A 21,326-nucleotide genomic window follows, 5' to 3' on the forward strand; every position below is an offset into this window, starting at 1 on the left:
TATTTGAAGTTCTGAAGGTTCGGTGATTGAAACTATTCATAGAAAATAATTTGACAAAGGCTGTTTATTTTTCTGTATTTAGGCTAATTTGCTGCATCTTCCCAAAGTGAAATGTGATTTTAGATTGAAGATTATTGTTGTTTCCTCTTGACTGCACTTTTCATGTCATTTTTACACTCACTTTCCACGGTGTGCACACGGGAGGAGCACACAGCTGTGCTTCCATATGAGCGGCTTGAAGGAAAAAAAAGAAAGAAAAAAAGGCTAATGAAGCACTGGAGTGAAATAGAACTGACAGACACCACCGAGGAGAAAGGACAGGAAATATTCATTCTGATAAATATTTCGATATTCTCTGCTCATCACCTTTGTTCTCACAGAGCCTCATAATTACAGTGTTGCTTGTATGTCCACTTGTACAGTGAAGTGTGAACACAGCCTGCAAATATTGGTGAGGATGTTCTGGAGCTGCATGCTTTTTCCCACACATCCCTTTGTTTTGGATGATGTGGGGGGTGTGGGGGGTGGAGTGGTGGCGGCTATGACTATGCATTATTAAAAAGCCCGGAGTGCATCAGTGATGAATGTCTGCCTGTTAAATGGGAACGGTTGAAATCATCTGGGGCGTTGTTTTATTGTTTTGTTATTGTCTTGTAGTTGCTTTATTTTTAAGTGAAATGGGCTGATAAGCCTCTAGGGTTTCCTGGGGTTTTTTGTTTTTCTTCATCTCGCTTGTACAAATAAGTCATTTATCACCATCACTGCACTTTTTCTCCATTACACTGGGGCGAAATGCACTAATAGAGTCATTCATCCCAACAGTTGCTTCTTTGATTCCTCCTCTCTGAGCTTTAACGTGTAAATGAATGTGTGTTATTAGTTTGACATTCTCGCCAACTTTCACCACACTTTCTATTAAATTCACAAAGCAACCCAAGAGAGGAGCACCAGGGCCTTTGTGTGTGTGTGTGTGTGTGTGTGTGTGTGTGTGTGTGTGTGTGTGTGTGTGTGTGTGTGTGTGTGTGTGTGTGTGTGTGTGTGTGTGTGTGTGTGTGTATCCCAGCATGTGCTCTGGCAGGCGAGAGCCGCTCTCACCTCATTTGCCCTGGATCTCACCCCCTAACTCACTTCACCATCCAATTATGTGGAACCACCATGTCTAGCAGACTGCTGTCAGTGTGTGTGTGTGTGTGTGTGTGTGTGTGTGTGTGTGTGTGTGTGTGTGTGTGTGTGTGTGTGCTATATTAATCCCCCCCATTGATTCCTCATAAGATAGTCGAGCTTCCTCAAATACAATCCTTAGCCTGTTTGTGTCAAGGAGAAAAAACAAACGGGGGGACAAAGAGATCGAACAAACTGTCTAGTGTGTGTGTGTGTGTGTGTGTGTGTGTGTGTGTGTGTGTGTGTGTGTGTGTGTGTGTGTGTGTGTGTGTGTGTGTGTGTGTGTGGTGTGTGTAGTAACAGGAGAGAGACAGAAAGAGAGAGCGTATTCATGCCATGCCAACTGAATTGACTTTGATCTATTGAGGTCAGTGAGGAAATCAAGTGAATCACGCTGTGATTGGACGGACACCTGATAAGCAGCGTTTCCTCTTCACACACACACACACAAAATGTGGACGCAGGCAGTAAAAACCATAAGACCTTCCCCTTTGTGTTATTTATGCCTTCTGCTCATGGCTGATGTTCATCCACAAATAAGCCTCGTCTTCATTCACACATGCACTTTCCATCCCAGACAACGTGAAACAAAAAAAAACCTGCATCTCTTGCATGTCAACACTCACTGGAGTGGGTCATTTCAACCTATAAACTTCTAAGTAACCATCAGATGAGGCTTTGCAGTGAGAAAAACACACTCAGGCTCACACAATGGGACGAAGTAAGGTAGACCCAGAGGACAACTGAGGTAGAGAAATCTACAAAAATAAACTACTGCCCTCTAGTGTTTAGTTTGTGTCAACACAAGCCTCTTATGCCGAGTAAACAGAGGTGTGGATTAAAACAGCAGAAATATATATGCACACATTGAAATCAAAGGTCTGAGTACTCCTCTTTTGGAAGGAGTGTTAGTAATGTAAAGGAATAAACTAAATCTATGTGTGAAAGCCACTCAAACAGCTATTAATGCTGGCAGCAGGGTCAACGTGTTCATTTCAGCTCCGTATCTGTATCCTCGCGCACATATTGTGTCGAATATCGGCAGCAAATCTGTCTTTTCCTGGCACACACATGAAAGAAACTAGACAGTAAGTTTCTCTGGTGTCAAGATATTCTACACTTTCTACGCCAACATCTTTAGCTACTTGCAAGAGCTGCCAAGCCAGTGATTCAAGCCTCCTCCACAGAGCGAGGCATACAGCAGATGGATTACTCCATAGTGGCTCATGCTCCAAACACAGGTAATCAGACGTCAAAAACACAAATCTCCAATTACAAAACATCACCTGCCATTTCAATTTCAGAGGCTCGAACGATTGTGAAGCGTGTTGAGGATGAATACCGGTGATCTCATCTTGAACTTTTTTGGAGGAGACAGATTAACAGAGGAATGGTCAAAATCAAAGCAGGAAGAAGTGATGCAGTTGAATCATCATGTGATAAATCACATCACAACAATTTAACAGAACTATTACGGCTGCAAGTGTCCACATGAGGGCGCTGTGTCGATCTCCTCAACGTCCAATAAGTCCTCTTAACCTGTTTACACTTTGGGTAAACTTTTTTTTTTTTTTTTAAAGTCACCTCGATGTTCACAACCTGAAAGAGGAAATTGAAAGTCATTTAAAGCGAAGATGCTCAACGAAGCAGCTGCTGCCATGGGGCGACACAGATGAGTGAGCCCAAAGGGTGACAGCCTGGCCTCTCGGGACACTTCCTGTGCGAGGTTGACTGTAAAGTCAGGGCAGAGTTCAGCGAAAAAATAAAAATAAAAGGGGGACTAATGGTGCAAAACATGACAGGAAGCTGTCAGCGTTGCGACATCGACATCCAGTCGTGTATATCAGTCTGATTGAGTTTGACAATACAATAAACTCACTTCAGTGGATGCTATATTTTAGCTGGAGGTTACAAATCTATTTTTCTCATAACTGAGAGCGAGAGGTGAAGAACATCGTTGGATTAGACCGGGGGTGTCAAACATAAAGGCCTGCAGGGCAAAACTAGCGGACAAGAGACACTAACCCAACTAAAACTTCCAAAGGAAACATTGATTTGTATACATAATCTTTTTTTAATTTCTTAATTGTTTTTGGCTGTTTCACTGCATTTTGCACCAGAAGGTTTCAATAAAGTTGGATTTATGTTGCGATTGTAGAAATTATCTTGACTAATTGTTTGGTTTTTGTGAAAATATGGCCATTTTCATCACGTATACAAAAACAAAGAAAAACTTTAAAGTCTAAAGTTAAATGTTATAATGGCGACCCACTGGAGGGTAAATTGTGCTTTATGTGGCCCCTGAACCAAAATCTAATTGACACCCCTGGCTGAGACAAGACAGGAAATGTAAACACTGCAGATATAAAGCTTCCTTCATATCCAGTAAACAAGTTAAATGATAGACTGAATTTCCACTAGATGTAACGAGAAAGTTGTTCAACTGGTGTGGCCTGAAATAAATTCCTGAGAGCCAACAGCGCCGCGTTGCATCCCTATCAGTTCTTTTGCCAAGACCTTGCGGCCAGAAACAATTATGACGGCACACAAACAAACTGTGTCGGTTATCCTGGGAATCCTTCGGCAAACTGTGTGAAGACATGCAGAAGGAATTTTCAACCGCACTGATCCTCATCTGTATCCGTGTGCGTATGTCTTCACTTTTAACCCTGTACCTGCTGGCTCTGGGTGGATAGTGTTTCCACACGGGATTGTAAGAAACCAGAGCCCTATAACAGGAGTTCCTCTGGCCTGAAACGCAAATGCCTTCTTTGGCGTCGCCTTCCTAACACAGCGACACACAACATACAACATTCTACATACAACTCAGAACGTACACCTGTTTATGCTTCTGTTTTCATTGCAAAGGAGCAACGCAAGGAAGTGAAAGTGATGACGTTTGCAAAGGAAGTCCTCGAGATAAAGATAATGAAATGATCCTAATGCAGAGGTTTGTTATGCACAGTTATGCTTGAGTGGAGGCCTGGGTGTCATGGGTTGACAAAGCATTGGCTCAGATGAGAAACCAAGTCAGACAAATATGAGAACAGCAACGTTTAGGTGGCGGGTTTGAAGGCTAAAAGGCGCAAAACCTGAACTGGTCCACATCAGAGCTCTGGGTTAAGGAGACACTTGTCTATCTACTTGTGGCTGCCGTTACACACATTAAGTCCATAATAACACATCAGAGGACAGTCACCCCACACACCTGACAATTTGGCATTTGTGATACAAATAATTATTCAAGTAATTACTGAGCTCTCAATCAAGCTTCAATCAACATTATAATTATGGGACATGATTATCATGATACTTGTCAGGAGGTTAGTGCAATTCAAAGTGCTTCAAATTCATAATAAAATAGAGTAAGCTATGGCAGCAACAATAAAAAAATTAATAACCGAGTGATAAAACCAAATTAAAATTGAATTAAAAAAAAAAATTTAGATTAGATGTTATGACCTCTCTAGTACTCTTTCCTCTGAGTAGTTTAAAGGTCCCATATTGTGCAAAATTCACTTCATAATTGGTTTTCAAACAGTAATATGTGTCCCAAGAGTCTGTGTATGAGGCCCCAGAATTGAAGAAAGTCCATCATCTCCCTCACTTGCTTGCTCCAACTTTTAGCAAATATGCGCTCATACAGGCAAATCTGAGATTTTCCCTTCATGACATCACCTGGGGAAATAACTCCTACTCATTTTGACCCTCCCACAGTAAGACGAGCTCTGTCCCCTAAAATTACGAGCGGGCGCCATTTTCTCTCTTCACAAACACAACCGGAAAACAGACATAGCGCATTATCATTGAAAGGTACAGACACAGAAACAGCCTGTTCTCACTACAGCTCACTAGAGAGACTTTTAGACCGGCTACAATTCAGGAAAAAGGCTGGATTTGGGGCAAAACATTTGGAATACAATGTTGTTGGAGCTCTGACACCCAAGTGAAATTGTTGAAAAACTACATAATATGGGACCTTTAAGTGTCTTGATGTGAGGAAGGATTGTACCTGAAGAAGGAGCTGAGCTGTAAAAGCTAAAGTCTCCGTTACCAGCCGGTTCACAATCCCACCCTCAGGTATGGTCGTGACATTTGAGTCATGAGAGGTACAAGCAGGTGAAAGGAGCTTTCTCCACGGGGTGGCAGGCCTCGCTCTTCATGCTAGAGTAAGCAAGCCAACCATCTGGGAGTCACTGAAAGTCGAGACGCTACTCCTCCACATTGACAGGAGCCAGTTGAGCTGGTTCAGGCGTCTGATTAGGATGCCGCTTCCCTTTAGCGGTTTTTTTTTTCAAACATACTGTGTTGAGAGCCGTTTGTCAGCCCAGGACTTTCTGAATAGATTATATATCTGGTTTGATCTCCATGCAGCTCAACATGCCACTGAGAAAAGTTGCGAGAGACAAGGATGTCTGGGCTCTCCATATCTGCCACGGCAACCAAAGCCAGATGGATGGACTTTCCAACAACTAATAAAGTCGTGCTTGAGAGTGTGATGTTTTGTCCTGTCCTAGTTTTTGGTGCAAGATTACAAAGTGTTTTCAAAACAGTTACTTACAAGTAATGACTGTTGGGGGAGGAAACTGCATTTTAAATCAAGTGTAAATTGAACAGCATTTTTTTCTGGCAGTAATTCTTTTAATAAACCACTTGTGTCTCAATTTAAATCAGGATCAGTGGGATTGAGCCTCACAGTAACACAGTTACAGTCTATTCCTTTCAAGTAACTAGCAAAGTAACTAATATCTACAGTGAATGACTGTAAAAGGTATAACAGGTGTACATATACTGCAACTTGAATAATGTTCACTTTTGTCCTGGTTCAGCATGCGAGCTGTTGAATTGTTATATTCATGTTCGTTTAAAGCTTCTTAAAATCAGATTTTTTTTTTAATTCATTGGGTCGCAGAGGGGAAACAATGTGTAAAAAGGGTGGTTGATTCTTTTCTCTTGCCCTGGTGTTTCTCTTGAGCCGAGCATGTGCTTCAACAAGACGTCATTCCTGATAAGTCTGAGTCAGTCGTCTCCAGCTTCCCTCTGGCAACATGTGACTGCTTTAAACTGCTACAAGCTATTTGTGGAGAAACATTTCAAAATCCCATCAGTGTGATGGATCCCCTCCCTTTTTCTGGCATGAAACAATGAAATGCCAAACCGACAGTATGATTAAATTAATCAACATCTCAATTTACAGCTATTGTTTGGGAGTTTGACCAAGTTTTAGGCTCGTACTTGGAGAGCAGAGGCTTGATGCTGCATGGCTGCGCATGATTTTAAGTTGATGATTAGCGATTTGGGTGCCTGCTTCTCTTAATGTTCTTCCAGTATTACAATAAAGTTTGAGGGAAGAGTGAGTCAGAATCTCACACGCGCTCGTTTCTCTTTTCTAGTCAAGAAAACGTTCCCACGTTGCATTCTTTTAGCTTGTGGGATGTAAGGACTTAGAGAGTTATCTCCATTATAAGTGACTTTAAAAGAAAAACCAAGAACTTTTTTTTGTGGAGATGAGCAAAGGTAAGTCATGTAATTTTATAAAAAAAATAATAATAATAATAATTCCATCTATTTTCTTGACAACTGCCAGTTGTAACCCCACCAACATCTACAAGCCACAAGCGGTTTGTTCCCTCAGCAGGGCTGTGGCGAGTCTGTATGAATCAGTCAACTGACAGGAAAACCACCACTCTGACAACGCTCCTGGGTCTCGCAGCTTCTCACCTCAACCTGATAAAAGCCAAGAGATGTTCTCTTCTTATATGAGTTTACATTTCCTGTTTGTACATTCCCCGCGTGTAGGAAAAACAATAACTTTATTTAATAATGATAACTTTATTTATATAGCACTTTTCTAAAACATGGTTAAAAGTGCTTCGGAGAGATAATCGGGAGGAAATTCACTCAGTGAGATTGCCGCGCTGTTTTGCTCAGTTTTTTTAGTGATGGAACAGATTTAATTCGGGCAGGAGAGGGTGGGCGTAATCCTGTTTAACTCTGTCCCAAAGGCAGACAGGAAGAACCCACCAATCAATAACGGGGTCTTTTAATTCTTTTCTGGGCGACAATCACCTCCAGTAACCTGCAGTCTCTTCCTGCTCTTCTTAATCTAAAGATCTCTCTCACATCCCCGTGGTTCAAATACAAGCCCATGGGAGGTCAACGCCTTTGTTTAAGCATGGAAAGGACACATGCACACAGACATACACAATTAAGTACAAAGGGCAGCGTGCCAGTGTCCCATAAACAGGAAGCTGATGGGAAATCGGGTATCATTAACAAAGGACTGCTTCCATTTCCTCAAACTGACAAAGTAAATATCAGATTGTTAAACTTTTCCAATCCTTATAATCCTATTCTGTCACAGCTGAAAGGATTTAAGCAATTTTCATACCCAAAACTTCAACAAAAGTCAACAACACATGTTAAAGATATTAAAAGATGGAGTACATCGCCTTCAGAAATGTACCGTTCCTATTTGCACTTGTTTTTGTTTTTGATTGAAAATGTCAGTAGAAAGAATTGGAATATATAAAAGATGGAGTAAAAAAACAGACCTGCTTCAATTAGAGAACAGAATTGGAGTGAGGTGGAATTGAAAACAAATCCTCACTTTGATATAAAATCCTGATCAAACATTGTCACCTCCAACGCTTTGATTACTCTTGACAGTTTCAGCTATTAGAGACGGCTGACGTTTAGGAAAGGCCGCAGCAGTGATACAGTGTGTTGCCTCAACCTCAGATTGCAGAAGGAAAATCCTGCTACGATGAAAGAAATTCCCCTGGAAGTCAAAGCAGCTGGCCAGGGGGAGTTACGCTTATGACTGGGACAAACAGCAGCTCCAACAAGGCTGCATGTCGTTGCATGTCACTGCAGTATGTGGGAAACACTAAAAAAATACATTTTTACTAGTGTGCAGTGAGGCGAGAAAGCAAAACTGAACTCCAGGATGTATTGAAGGAAACACTCCGAATGCAGCGTGAAAGCAATCACAGGTGAATACAGATCAAAATTCCCAGTGTATGCCACAGGTTTGAGCTGAGAGAACATAACATAAACATAAGTATTAGATCCGGAGAGCACGATTATCAGTAGAAAACTCTATAAAGAAATATCAAACTGGAGCTAAAACGTCTGATGGGAGCATCTCTACTTGTTAGAGGAAAATATTGGTAAATAACCCATATGTCGGTTTCTTGCACTTCAATCATCCGATCCACGAGATAAAAGTCAAAACCAAGAGTCTGTGGCTCATCCCCTAAATGCATACTCCTCCCAGCTATTGCACAATTAAAAGGGGACATAAACCAGATCTCCACAAATAAAGTATTTATCGCCAAAACATCATGAGAGGCAAATAATGTACGAAGCGTCGTTTCTTTTAATGGTGTGGGGGTTTTATTCTAAGCTGTTTTTCAGCAGATGGTCTGACCCTCACAGTCTAAATGTCAAGATCATGCAGACAGACTGGGATTATATTAATAGATAAAATCTGCAAATACTGTTACAAGTTATCAGAGAAGCTTGAAACCTTGAAAAACTGCAGAAATCGGAAAAAATAAAAACACCTCATTATCCGCAAACCTTGATGATGTCAGTTCCTGTTGGAAATACGGTCAACTTAAAGAAGTAGACCCTGAATGCGTTTGTGTGCAAAATCTGTATTATATAAGCCAGTTACAGGAAATACTTGAGATGTCTTTTCACACCTCTCCTATGTAACAGAGGTCAAGGCTTCTGCACCAATACAAACACTCAGTTCTGCTTCCATCAACGCTCATCAGCGAGCGATGACGCTGCAAAGCAAGGCACCACACCTCCTCCTCCTCCTCCTCCTCCTCCTCCTCCTCCTCCTCCTCCTCCTCCTCCTCCTCCTCCTCCTCCTCCTCCTCCTCCTCCTCCTCCTCCTCCTCCTCCTCCTCCTCCTCCTCCTCCTCCTCCTCCTCCTCCTCCTCCTCCTCCTCCTCCTCCTCCATCACAGATACATCCTGACTGCTTCCCTGCACAGGCACCGAGACACAGTCATCATCACCAAGGCAACACAAGGACAACTCAGACCATGAAATGATTTTTAGTGAGGGGATTTATAGCCATGATGTTCAAGCCGTCTTCACTTTAGAGGTGGTAGACAGACACACTAATCAGCTGCATCTTCACAGCCTGAGAGGAGAAGCTTTTTCCAATATCATGACAAATTAAAACTAGAGCAGTAATGTTAATGAGCTCTGTCAGAAGAATACAGTTACAGACATCACGCTGACGACAAGGTGACATTTTCTCTATGAAGCAATGAAATGTACAGATATGAAGGAAAACTAACGGCCCCCGGAGGATGATATAGTTCATTCAGTCTTTAAAATATCATTGTATACACAAAAAGAAATGAACTCTCACACTTGAAGAGCTGGTGTTTCAAAACAATAGCTATCAAATAGTTTACACAACAATTAATCTACTCTGAGGTTTTGTTTTTTTTTACTAACATATGTACACATATAAAACATTTCTTCTCATAATGTGATTCGGTTTGTATTCAGTGTATCTTCTAGTTAAAAAGCCTATATGATTTGTCATGAAATTGTCCACAAAATGCTTCTATGACTTAATAGTCTTCAGAGACTGGCGTTTTAATACAGGCTGATGAAGTGACTGTGAGAAATAAGCCTCCTGCAGATTAATTCAGAGGGCCAAATTCTCCGGAAAATATTAAGCAGAGCACAATTAATAACGTCTTCCTGATTCAGCCGGCAGTGAACACTGTGTGAGTGAGAGGAGACTTCGCTCTACAATTCATCTGTGTGTGAAGTCCTGTTAAACCACCAGCGGTATATGGAGTCCTGTGCAGGTTAGGTTAGGTTAGTTAGTACTCTCACCACAAAGCTTGGGTTGCTTTCTGTATGGAGTATTTCAGTTAGTGATTATAAACTGCCCTTGGAGTGGCACGTGTTTGTATACAGTGATTATCACCCTCGTGTGGGGCAATACACTCACAGGTTTTATCACACCGCGTTTCCTGGTAAAGGAGCTCCGATTTTTGCTCAGGAAGTTTAAAAAACAGTTTTGAAGTTATTGTAAAGGGGGGGGGGGACTGAAACATTTGCAGCTATTTATATAAATGTTATTATGATAGCATATAACAAAGCAACTTGTTTTTATGAGCAACAATAGAATAGGGGTAAATTGTTGTTCTTGTCAACTCGGGCAATTTCCCACCAAGAAACAAGATAATGAAACATTTATATCTCACAGATACCAAATAAAAAAACTTCTCTACGATGTGGTTTAGATGGCTCCTTGTAAAACTTTGCTATTCATACAAGCAGAGGAGAACAATGTCATGGTTTGTGCGTCGGATATGGAGGCCTCTTGAAGGGCATACCGGGGCCCTGTGGAGAGTTGGTATCTCTCCGATGGCCTGAATGGGAAGCTTGGGTCCTTCCCAGATCAGCTGCAGGAAATTGCAGCCAACAGAGACAGTGACATCTGAACTATGTGGGAAAGAAAACGGAGGGCAGCAAAATTTGGATCACAGAATATAAATCAGCAATCTTCTCTCCCTATATATGTGAACTCGCCACCGAAAAGCCCATAAAGATGAGTGGAGTTCTACGGCGTTCCGAGCTCTTCGACAGTGTTGCCAAGGAACGAACTACTAAGAGGCCGTTACACAGTTTTCTCACAGGGACTATCTGTCAGCATGAGGTCTCCCACCGCGCGCTAACTTTAGCTGTCAGGCGGTCCACAAACACAAGAGAGAAGCGAGTACGCGGCGCTGCGGCCCCGGGGCTCGACACTGTAATTCACAGGTTCAGGAGGACAGAACAAATAAAGCGAACGCTCCGAGCCTCAATCAACACCACAGAGTGCCAACATGGAAGCACCATGACAGGCTCATAGTTCCCATGCCGCACATGCTTTCCAGGACGGGCCTGGACAAGCCGACATGAGGGGAAAGAAGGAATATGTGACGTTTTCCTCAGTCGCTTTCCCAACGTGAAGGGGAAACTTGTTCTCCGGGTTTTTGAGCTCATGCCGGCAGATCTTCTGTCACCGCGCAAGTATTTATCAACCAGCTGCGCCACAGCTTCTGGAGGCATTTGGCTTTTTTTTTTTTTTAAATACATGAAGCGTGGACGCGAGAGAGGAACCTATCAGCAGCATGACACAGCAGGCCTGTCTGGTGGTACGGTCCATTTCTTTACGTCACAGCAGCAGATGACTGAAGGCTGAAAAAAAAAAAAGGCTTCGCTGTGGAGACCTGTGCATTTTCTTGAATGACAACATCCTGAATTCATTAAAGACTTCACGATAGAACTGTGGTTTTTTAAAGTCTGATGAGACAATTAAAAAAAGGCAAAGATAATCATTATTCAATGTCAAACCTGAAGTGTAACAGCCACAATGCAGGGAATGTATAAAAGCTCTCTGGATGATTCAAATGTAAAGCATCTAACAAGAACAAGGAGAGAAAAGAGAAGAGAAAAACCCACCAGAGAGTCATAAGTCAGATCAAGTAATTTTAAGGTCACTGGGAGATTATAAATGTCATTGCAGCTGTGTTTCACCAAATATTTAAGAATCTATTTACAACATCGGACTCAAACATTGATCGTCAGCTGATTTACCAACAGAGAGTCAGGGTGTGAAACAGTGAGTATTTGACATAAAACTCATAATGAAATATCAGTTAATTTAACTGAGGATTATTTTCAGGAAAATGAAATCAACACTGCTTCCTGTAAACATTCTGCACAGTTGCCCACCTGTGTTTTACATCGGCACCCTGTTCAATGCAGCATTATTGTGTGGAAGAGTGACTTCGGGATCGATTACATGGTCATTCGGTAACCCTGCAGGGTTCCTTTTCTGGAGCGGTCAGTCCTGGACGAAGCAAAAACTTAATTGAAGGGGATTTTTCTCACAGCAGCATTCAGATTTTCCTTCAAGTAGTTATTTTCCCCAACTTCCTTGCCAGGGGTTCCCCACCTTTCTTCTGCTCTTTAGGATATAGGCATTACGATGTGACAGACTAATAACGGTGAATAAAAAAAACAATATTCTGATAACTTAAGAATGTCAGAATATTGTAACTGCATAATAATTTTATTATGCAACATAAAAAAAACTATTAATTTACATACAATCCGCTATCAGATAACATTCACTTCTGTTCCACAAAGACAAAGCACAAACAGTGAGGTAGTGGTTCGCATTTCCGCTTTTCTCATGAAGTTTGCATGTTTACGGTAAAATCTAAAGACTTGTCATCAGAAAAAAGCTGTAATTATCTGAGCAGGCAGTGTGGGGGCTCCAGATGCTGTCAGTCAGCGTTACGTAATTTCAGCAGTTGAGACTTATGTGTGGGTGCTTTATGTTTTAGCTATTAAGCTACTCTATAGAGAAATGCATTGTGGGTACGATGAACAAAAGACAACCTTCCCAAGGAGGAGTGGGAGTATCTTCTTAAGGGCGAACAAACTGTTTAACCGAATGATCATTGAGAAATAACATATATTCTTTAAAAAATCTGATTGAAAATTCTCTTTGTGATTCACTTTGGATGAAAACAGCTGAAAACTGCAAAGCGCCCTTCACTTTTAAAAGCCGCCGCATGAATCAACCCAAACATTAGAAACAACAATGGCTCCGGCGGTGGGATTACTTTATGTTTAGGACAAGCGGTGGCGTGAATCAGAGATGAATCAGGAAGCTTCCGGAGAATTGAATGTCTCAGACTCGCATGACCCGACGGCTGACCTCTTTCTCATCACCGCTAACACAAAAAGCTTGGGCATGAGCAAGACCCCTGGCATGAGCCTTCCGCTGGTGTGTTTTTCTGTGCGAGTGGGAGTGATGGAGGACTGAACGTCAGAGATGAGGAGCAGAGATAACTGATGAAAATGCCTTTTCACGGCGCCACACACCCTCCATTGTGTTTGCCACAATCACAGGCCTTCCAATAATTATGCCCGTTGCCTGAATGAAGCATCAATATCCTGTTGAATAACAAAGAGGGCAACGGAGTCAAAGGGCTTACAGTACATGCGTCCCTTTGTCAGCACATACAGGCTTCTGGGAAGCTCCAACTCCTGAACGGCCACAATGGAGGATTAAACACAGTGCCACTTGTGGAAAACTCTGTTCCTTTTGTTCCATATACGTTTGCACAAACAGACATTTGCTCTGTGATTGACCGGCAACCTGTCCAAAGTGGCCAATGTCTTCTGCTCAATGTTAGTTTGGACAGGCCCCCACCATATAGCAGGTGCCCTAAAGAAGATGGAGGACGGACGCTTTAGAGCAACGCGATAAAACATTTTAGGGGCCACATTCAGTGTATCAGTGCCACTTTAAACTTAAATTAGTTCTTTGTTGTGGCGCCAAGTATATATGATGGAAAGTCTATTTATAAGACAATTACTACCAAAACCGACTGCAATCAACATAAATCCGATTTTAATGAAAACTTCTGGTGCAAAACAGTGAATTGTGAAGAACAATTCTATATTTTCTTAGAATTTTTTTTCCTCTATCACGAGTAATTATCCAGCAAATCCAGAACTATACAATTTAAGGTGAGTGGACAACTTGCACCATAATCCCACTCGAGTTAAAACAACAGTACCCATGTGGGTGTACAGGAAGGGAAATGTGTCACAGGGAAAGAAAAAAAAAAAAAAAAAAAAAGGTTTCGTCTACTCATAGAGACTTCTCCAATCTATTCCTGTGTGGGTTAGTCATTCACTCTTGACTAGGACACAATTTCAGTCAATATTGCCACATCCTCCGTCGAAGAAATCTTGCAGCGCCACTGCATCTCCTTTAATCCTGCCTCTTTTGTGACTGGGGGCAGTATTTCTCTCCGAGGTTGCAAAATAAATACTTTTAAGACAAATGTAACCTGCTGTTTAGGCTGGTTCTTGCACGTTTCCCCTTTTTGTCCCGCCGAGAGTTAGAGCTTGTATGTGTGCAGATATGAAACTGAAGCCAAAAGATGTGCGGCATCCTTTTCCAACCATGTGTCACATACAGCAACATCCCCCTGACGGCACCCCTAATCACCCTTAAACAAACCACAACTGTCTCTTAGCGAGAAACACCGACTCAAACAAGACTTTTTTGGGGGATTTTCTGGACAAACCCCGTCTCCTCTCACATCTGGGGGCTGTCCGCATTCACCGTTCTTGGAGATTTCCCAAAAGGAGGAGGTGAAACATTCACGTCTGCGTCGTGCTGAGAGACGCACCAACTGAGAGTACAGGCATTTATTCCTGTTTTAAAACATATGACAGATCCAACCTCTTTGAGGAGCATTTTTACACGATAAACTGTGGTTTATATAGTCTTATCTGTATTATGCAGGCGGACAAAATGACAGCAGCCATTTTTCCACACCTGTCTTCAACTTGTGTGCAGAATCGTATGCAAGGCGTACAGTGCAGCAGAACGTGAACGGAAGTGGGGACATGTGTTTCGCACAGTGTCTGGTTTCATCCCGAGTGGGCCGGACTGGTGAAATAGTGCCAGAATAACCTTTATTGTTAAACTTTAAAGTTTTTGCTTTGTTGTGGGACAGAGTATACTTGGTGACAATGTCTATTTCCACAAACAATTACTTGCAAATACTACTACAATCTCAACATAAAGCCAATTTTCATGAAACCTTCTGGTGGAAAATACAGTGAAATGTCTAAAAAAAACTTCTATAAGTGTTGCGTTATGCATTTATTTTTTTTACAAACTCACCCTGACAGCATCACGGCTTTCACACCAGTTTGACAGTAACGGGTTGGCTATTTTTCATTGCAGCATCACCGATATCTCAGCGATTTGTGTTGATATGTGAGGTGTTGTGTTTGCCAGTCTTAAAAACTTTGTTTAGAAAAAAAAAAAACATTAACATTTGCTTGGTGGTTTGACGGCCGGATTGGAGCCTCTTGGGGGACGGTTTTAGCCCATGGGCGTTATGTTTGACACCCCTGATCAAGACCCTATAGCAGATATAAGAAACAGTAAATTACTTTTATTTTAAAAGTTTCTACTTTTATACGTTTGTGCGATGAAATTGGGCTGTATGTGGCCCCCTGAACTAAAATGTGTTTGACACCCAAACTCTACATTAATTTAAGTTTAAAATGCACGTTCACAATATAAGCACAGAAATTTGAAGCCTCATCATTTGCCCTTTTCGTATGACTTTGTCTTGCACTGTGGCTTGGTTGGTAGATCAGTTGTCTCCCGATTGAAAGGTTGCTGGTTCGATTCCCATCTCCACGTGTTGAAGCGTCCATTGCTGTATGAATGAGTGATTGAGTAAAGTGCTTTGGGGACTACTTGTGTGGTGGAAAAGCACTAAACAAGTGAAATCCATTTTACCATATAGCTGATCAAAGAAACTACAAACCTTTTGAATTTTTATTGATTTTAAATATATATATATATATCTCCAGGGATTTTGGATCAATGACTCATCTTTAGTTTGATATGGAGATCTTGTTTCACAGAAAGGCTGCGGACCCCCAGCGATCAAAGTGACTGTTCTTTTATGGAGCTATAACAACTCATTAAACCACATAAGGTGTGAGTCACTTTCACCCTCCTGAGTTTGGTTTCTTATATGGAGGAGGGTGTCATGTCTCACACTCTTTGTGGCTATTTTCTCAGTCACACCATCTGCAGCAGCTTTCTCAATGTGCTACTAAACTCACGGGAAGAGGCACCAAGCTGGTACCTGGACAGAAAGACTCTGGTCGAGGAGCTTCGATTCAGATAAATGCAGAGTAACACGGCAACAACATATATTCGATTCACATTTCCCACATTCATCATCGCACTTACAGCTTGAAGCTGATGTAACGACACGAAAGAACACGCAGACACCGCAAACAAACGCTCCCAGAATCAAACCTCCGTCGGCCCGCGGGGGTGTGAGAGTTTTAACAAACTGATGAGGAAGGTCGACCCGATCTGAGATGCTTTCTGGACATGGCGGAGGTCAAAGGTGAGAGGGAGATAATAACCGAGCTGCCGTCCGTGTTTGACGACTGTCAAGGCCTGTGTTACACCTGAGAACACTGAAAAGCTGGGACGGTGTGTGAGGAACACTTTAACAGCCCTTTGCTTGTACAGAATAGACCTGAATGACCCAGTGTTCTCCAACAAACTGTGCACACTTCAGTGGCATTGCTTTTGTTATTTTTCAGCTTTGCTGCTGTAATAGAGGACAAGGGCAATATAAACATTTATAAAAACCAAAACTTTCTGCTTCTTTCTGAGAAGCTGGGGGTGTCTGCCAATAAAGCAGGGAGATTTTTCAAGACTTCACACAGAATATAGTTTAAAATGACATATTTACTGGGTTCCAGACCCCCATGTTCCCCCATGGTGGCATTAAACCTGAATAAACCCTGATCTGGACCCGGAGCGGCCGCGGCTGGACGGTACCTGCAGAGGACGAGTCGTCATGGTCGGAGCTCAGGTATCCGTCGCTCCTGCGGTCCGGGGTGCTGCACCCGGAGCCCCGCGACGCCCGGCGGTGGATCTGCGGAAAGGACGGGGACAGCCGCCCGTCGTCCCCGGAGTCGAAGTCCCTGCTGTGACGGAAAGGCCTCCGGTTGTCCGGGTGGCTGGCGGACGTCCTCTGGTTGTCCCTGCCCACGGTCCTCGGTACCAACAAGTTATTCCGGACGAAATTCTCGTTGAGCTCCGGGTCCTCGTACTCCCGGTCGCTGCTCTCCTCGTTGTCGTTGCGCTGGAGGACCGGCACCGGCACCGGGACCGGGACGTCTCTCCGAAAGCTGGGCTTCACGGGCGGGACGGGGGTGGGCACGGGCTTACCTGTCCTGCCGCCGAACCTGTTCCTCTCCCGGCCGAAGGAGCTGCCGAACCCCGGCGCGCCCCCCGCTGCGTGCGGGGGCTTCAAGCCTCCGGGGTCGGACACCTTGGAGCCGCCGTCGTCCCTCCGCGGCGGCTTGCCGGAGAACCCAAAGGTCTCCGGGTTAAAGTTTTCATCCGGGCCGCTCCTCTTCTGACGCGTCATGGTGGTCTGCAGGTAGATCACCTTGAATTTCTCCTCCGCCAGCGCCTTCTGCAGCCGCTTCAGGTTGGCTTTGCTCGCCTCCAGCTCCGACTCGATGTCCTCCACCGAGTGCAGGTCCATCCGCGGCACGTCTCCGTCGGGGAATTCGTTCCTCCAGTGTTTGGCGAATTCCTCCTGCTCCCACATCGTGACTGTCCCCGCAGCCGCAGTCAAGATTTCTCTTCTTTCCTGTCTCTCTTTCACCGACTCTCTGGCAGGTGTCCCCCCCCCTGGCCCTGTCCTGGAAACACTGTGGATGTTAAACTGGCCACTTTCTGACCATCTTCCACCTCCCACACGTTCAGCTGGTCGGCGGGAGCGCGCGCCGTGCGTGTGCGTGACGCTCGGAACAAGTTCGCACTCAAAAGTTTCGAGACTTCCTGGATCCTGACGCGTTGCCTTCACGGGCCGCTCGGACAAATGTGCTGTCATCAAATCGACAGTCGCGCCAAAACCAGGACAAACTCAATTTCGTTTACATCGAGCACAACGCCGACATTTTGAATTAAATATCTATTAACAGTCTTGTAAGAAATAAGTTACATTTGCTGGGAAATAAGTGCATTTTCAACATTGTGCCGTTTTTACATCATCAATTTGTGGCATCAATTTACATTTGAAATTTGTTGCACTCAAGAAATTGAACAATTATGAAATATCCATATTTTATACATTTTATCTTGTGCAGGGTTGCGGGGCGCTGGAGCTGATCCCAGTTGACTCTGAGCGAGGGCAGGATACACCTGGACAGGTCAACAGTCCATCACAGGACCAACACACAGAGAAGACACACAACCACACTTTCATGTTCACACCTTTAGGGTCACAAATGAACCTTCGATGCATGTTTTTGGACTGTGGGAGGAAACCAGAGTACCAGAGGAAACCCACACAAGCACACAGGGAGAACCTGCAAGCTGCACACTAGCTGCAAGTGTAGATTGCACTCTTGTTGTTGCATTTGCTCAAACATGCTATAAGCAGCTGAAGTAAAAACTAGAACAAACTATTGTAGGTTTAATTAATAGAGAGAAAAATGAGGATAATACCCTAACCCAAATAAAATATGCTAATTAGGATTTTGGGGCTTTTTCTTTGGTTTTACAATTGAAGTATATCTGCAACATGACAAACTCTGGAACTCTTGACAAATACTACTGACTGCAAGTGTTTTAACAAAGCACAAGGTGGGTTTCGTTAAAAATATGAAACCAGAAAAGCTTAGAAATGTATGTTGTTTGATTTTTTTCAAGATTTAGTTAAACTTAAAGCTCTCTGATAATTACATTTTATGAGATGATCGTAAGAAGCGACGTTTGCGTGGTGATATGGTACAGCACCAAGAATTCCGACAGCATTTGAATGCAACAAACGCTAATGCAGAAGTGAAATCCAACGTGCTCTCTCCACTGCTGACTAAACAACTAAACCTTGTGGTTGAGTGGTGCTGAAACTTTATTCACGCATTTGTGCAATAATGCCACCATTTGGTTTTTGTTTTCATCATAGTAAATTAGATTAAATGTCTTGTTAACAACTGGTGAATATTTTCACAAACCTCTAATAACCAAAGGTTGTGGTGCTGATCAAGTAAGTAAGTTTGTTCATGTGAAGACGTACTTAAAATTTAAGGATCTGTCAACTGATTACTGATTTACGTGTTTGCCTTTTCATGTCATCCACATACAGGCTAAAATAAGCATATAAAATGCTGTATATTTATTTAAAATAGTTTTTTACATTTAAAATGCTGTATATTTCTGCTACTTTGCTGCTTTTCTTATTTATGGCTACATTTGTCATAATGACCAGGAATATCTGTATGTACTTCCCAGAAATATAAGGAAACCTGGGCCTTCTGTACTGGTTTTGCACTGATATGATTCACATATTTGTGTGTCAGTTGATATTTTGAGTGCATGAACAGACCGTTTCCCTTCGACACAATCAGCAGGCCTTCATCAGTTTCCACAATAGCAGAGCCTGACTGAGAAAGGATGACACAGAAAGGCTAAACCTCCGGTCTCCTTGCCGTCTGTCTCTTGTTTTGGTGGTTTCATGTGAGAGGACACGAAGAGTCCTGAGTGTATTTATGTTTATCAGCCTGCTCGGTCTCAACCTTTCATTTGAAACAAAGACTGCAAAGTCACATCAGTGCTGTCTTTACAAATTATACATCCCGAGTCTCATTCATCAGTGTGGAAATACACATGCTCAGGGATAATCAGCGCATTAAACATCTTGACTAGTTGAAATTTCCACGGCACAATGTAAATAAATATATTCAATCTTACCTTTCAGTTGTTTAATCATCTTGATTTTCATATTGAGGAATGTCATCCTTGGCACACCCGTCTTGCACAAAGCAGTAAACCTAAACCATGATCACCTGAATCCCGGCCCCATCCAAACCGCTTTATCCAGATAATATAATAAGAATATAAAACTTGGTAAGCAGCCCTGCAGCGGACTTCCTGTAAAACAGAGCTGTAATGCTATACAGCTGAGGAAAGTTCTCAGTGCACACACTGCAGGGGAGGGTGTACAGGCAGAGATGAGCACACTGTATTTTTGAGTGCTCGTTTGGATTCCTGCCCGGGAATGAAAGATCATTCTCCTAAAAGCATCCAGCAGCTATTGATCAGCACATGCTTCAGGCCAGAGAGGCCTGATTGGGTTACTGTAATGAATAGACCAGAAGGGGCTACGACCAGCCTGCAGTCATGAAACTGGATCACGAATCACAAGCCTGACATGGTATATCAGGAAATGTAATGTATGATCATTTCTGGTTAATCTGCACATGCTCAGTTCAGTCAGGCCTCATAATCCTTACTAATATAATCGTGGTCAGTCACTTATTTCATCTGCATGCAGATGCTGTGTGTCATTAAATGCTCACTGAGCTGATTGAAAGCTGTCTGAATTGCTGACTCAACAATACCCTGTCAAGCAATTAAAGCAGCAGATTGCACTAATGGAGTGATATATATAGCCGGATGTGCAATTGGTTGAACTCTGGGGAAGAGAAGCCTGTGAATTGAACAAGACTCACAGCTTGAATGGCCTCAAATACACAACTCAAACATCTGAAGATGGGGTTTGACAGGCAGCGTGGAAAAACAAATCAGTCAAGACTGAGGAGGGATCTTATATAGAAGCTGGCAAGTCAGTTTTTCTGGCACCGTTGCCAGAGTCTGATCACCAAACTCAAAAATTGGGAGAGAAAACAATGAAGACATGAACAAAGCATCCAGCTGTACGATGTATGTAGCATTTACTGTTATTGGCAACACAGCCATGTGTTTTCTCTACACATAGGAAAGAGTACATGCAGTATATATGCAGCCACTGGTGTTCTGTCATGGAGCAATCGTTACAGTAAATCTTGCATATAGCCTTGATTAGTTGATTTCTCGTCAGAAATAACATTTCACACTGGTGCGGAATCATTTTTATTCCTCAAACACCACTTTGATCCATGTTTAGAAGATTGTTTGTCATGTAAAACATACACTTATCATAAAAAGTATACCTTTGCATAGTCTTGGGAACTTTTATTAGTTCAGCTCACTGCACACTTTTCTAAACATCACTTTGTAAAGGAGGGCGAAATGAGGAAATAAGATCCAAACAGAACATCCTTTTGATAATCCGTACAACAAGTAAAATCTCTGGCTTGGAAATTTAATTCCATGGTTAATTAACTGTATAACTACATTTCTTACTGTAATCTGACTGGAGGATGCCTGACACGTGCTTAGATCCATTACAAATGTTACTGTGTTACTGTACACCATGCCATGTGCATTACCAAGTTTTAGGTTCAGATTCGTCTCAATAATTTAAAAAATATGTTTAGTTTGCTAGTAGGCTAATTTTTATTATTCTAAAGAGCAAAATACACAAACCTTTCTAACGTTTCACAAGTTTCTTTTTGGGGACATTTAAAATGTTATATAATTTGGTTAATATAGCAATCTTCTTTGTCACTTTATCCAGTTCAGGGTTGTTGGACACTGGAGCAAATCCCAGCTAACTCTGCTTATTTGTGGACTGTGGGAGGAAACGGGATTAATTAGAGAAA

The 21,326-nt window shown here is 42.5% G+C and overlaps 1 protein-coding gene across 1 annotated transcript in view; it reads right to left on the minus strand.

The window, feature by feature from the left end:
- The window catches only part of abr (ABR activator of RhoGEF and GTPase), a 143,560-nt gene extending 126,020 nt beyond the window's left edge, over positions 1 to 17,540 (minus strand). Inside the window, 1 exon segment of the mRNA XM_080483912.1 lies at positions 16,606 to 17,540. Coding sequence (XP_080340038.1) covers positions 16,606 to 17,386 — 781 coding nt within the window. The 5' untranslated portion in view covers positions 17,387 to 17,540.
- Between the last annotated feature and the right edge of the window lie 3,786 nt (positions 17,541 to 21,326).

Source organism: Lipophrys pholis, assembly GCF_963383615.2.
Source record: "Lipophrys pholis genome assembly, chromosome: 16".
Lineage (NCBI taxonomy): Eukaryota > Metazoa > Chordata > Actinopteri > Blenniiformes > Blenniidae > Lipophrys > Lipophrys pholis.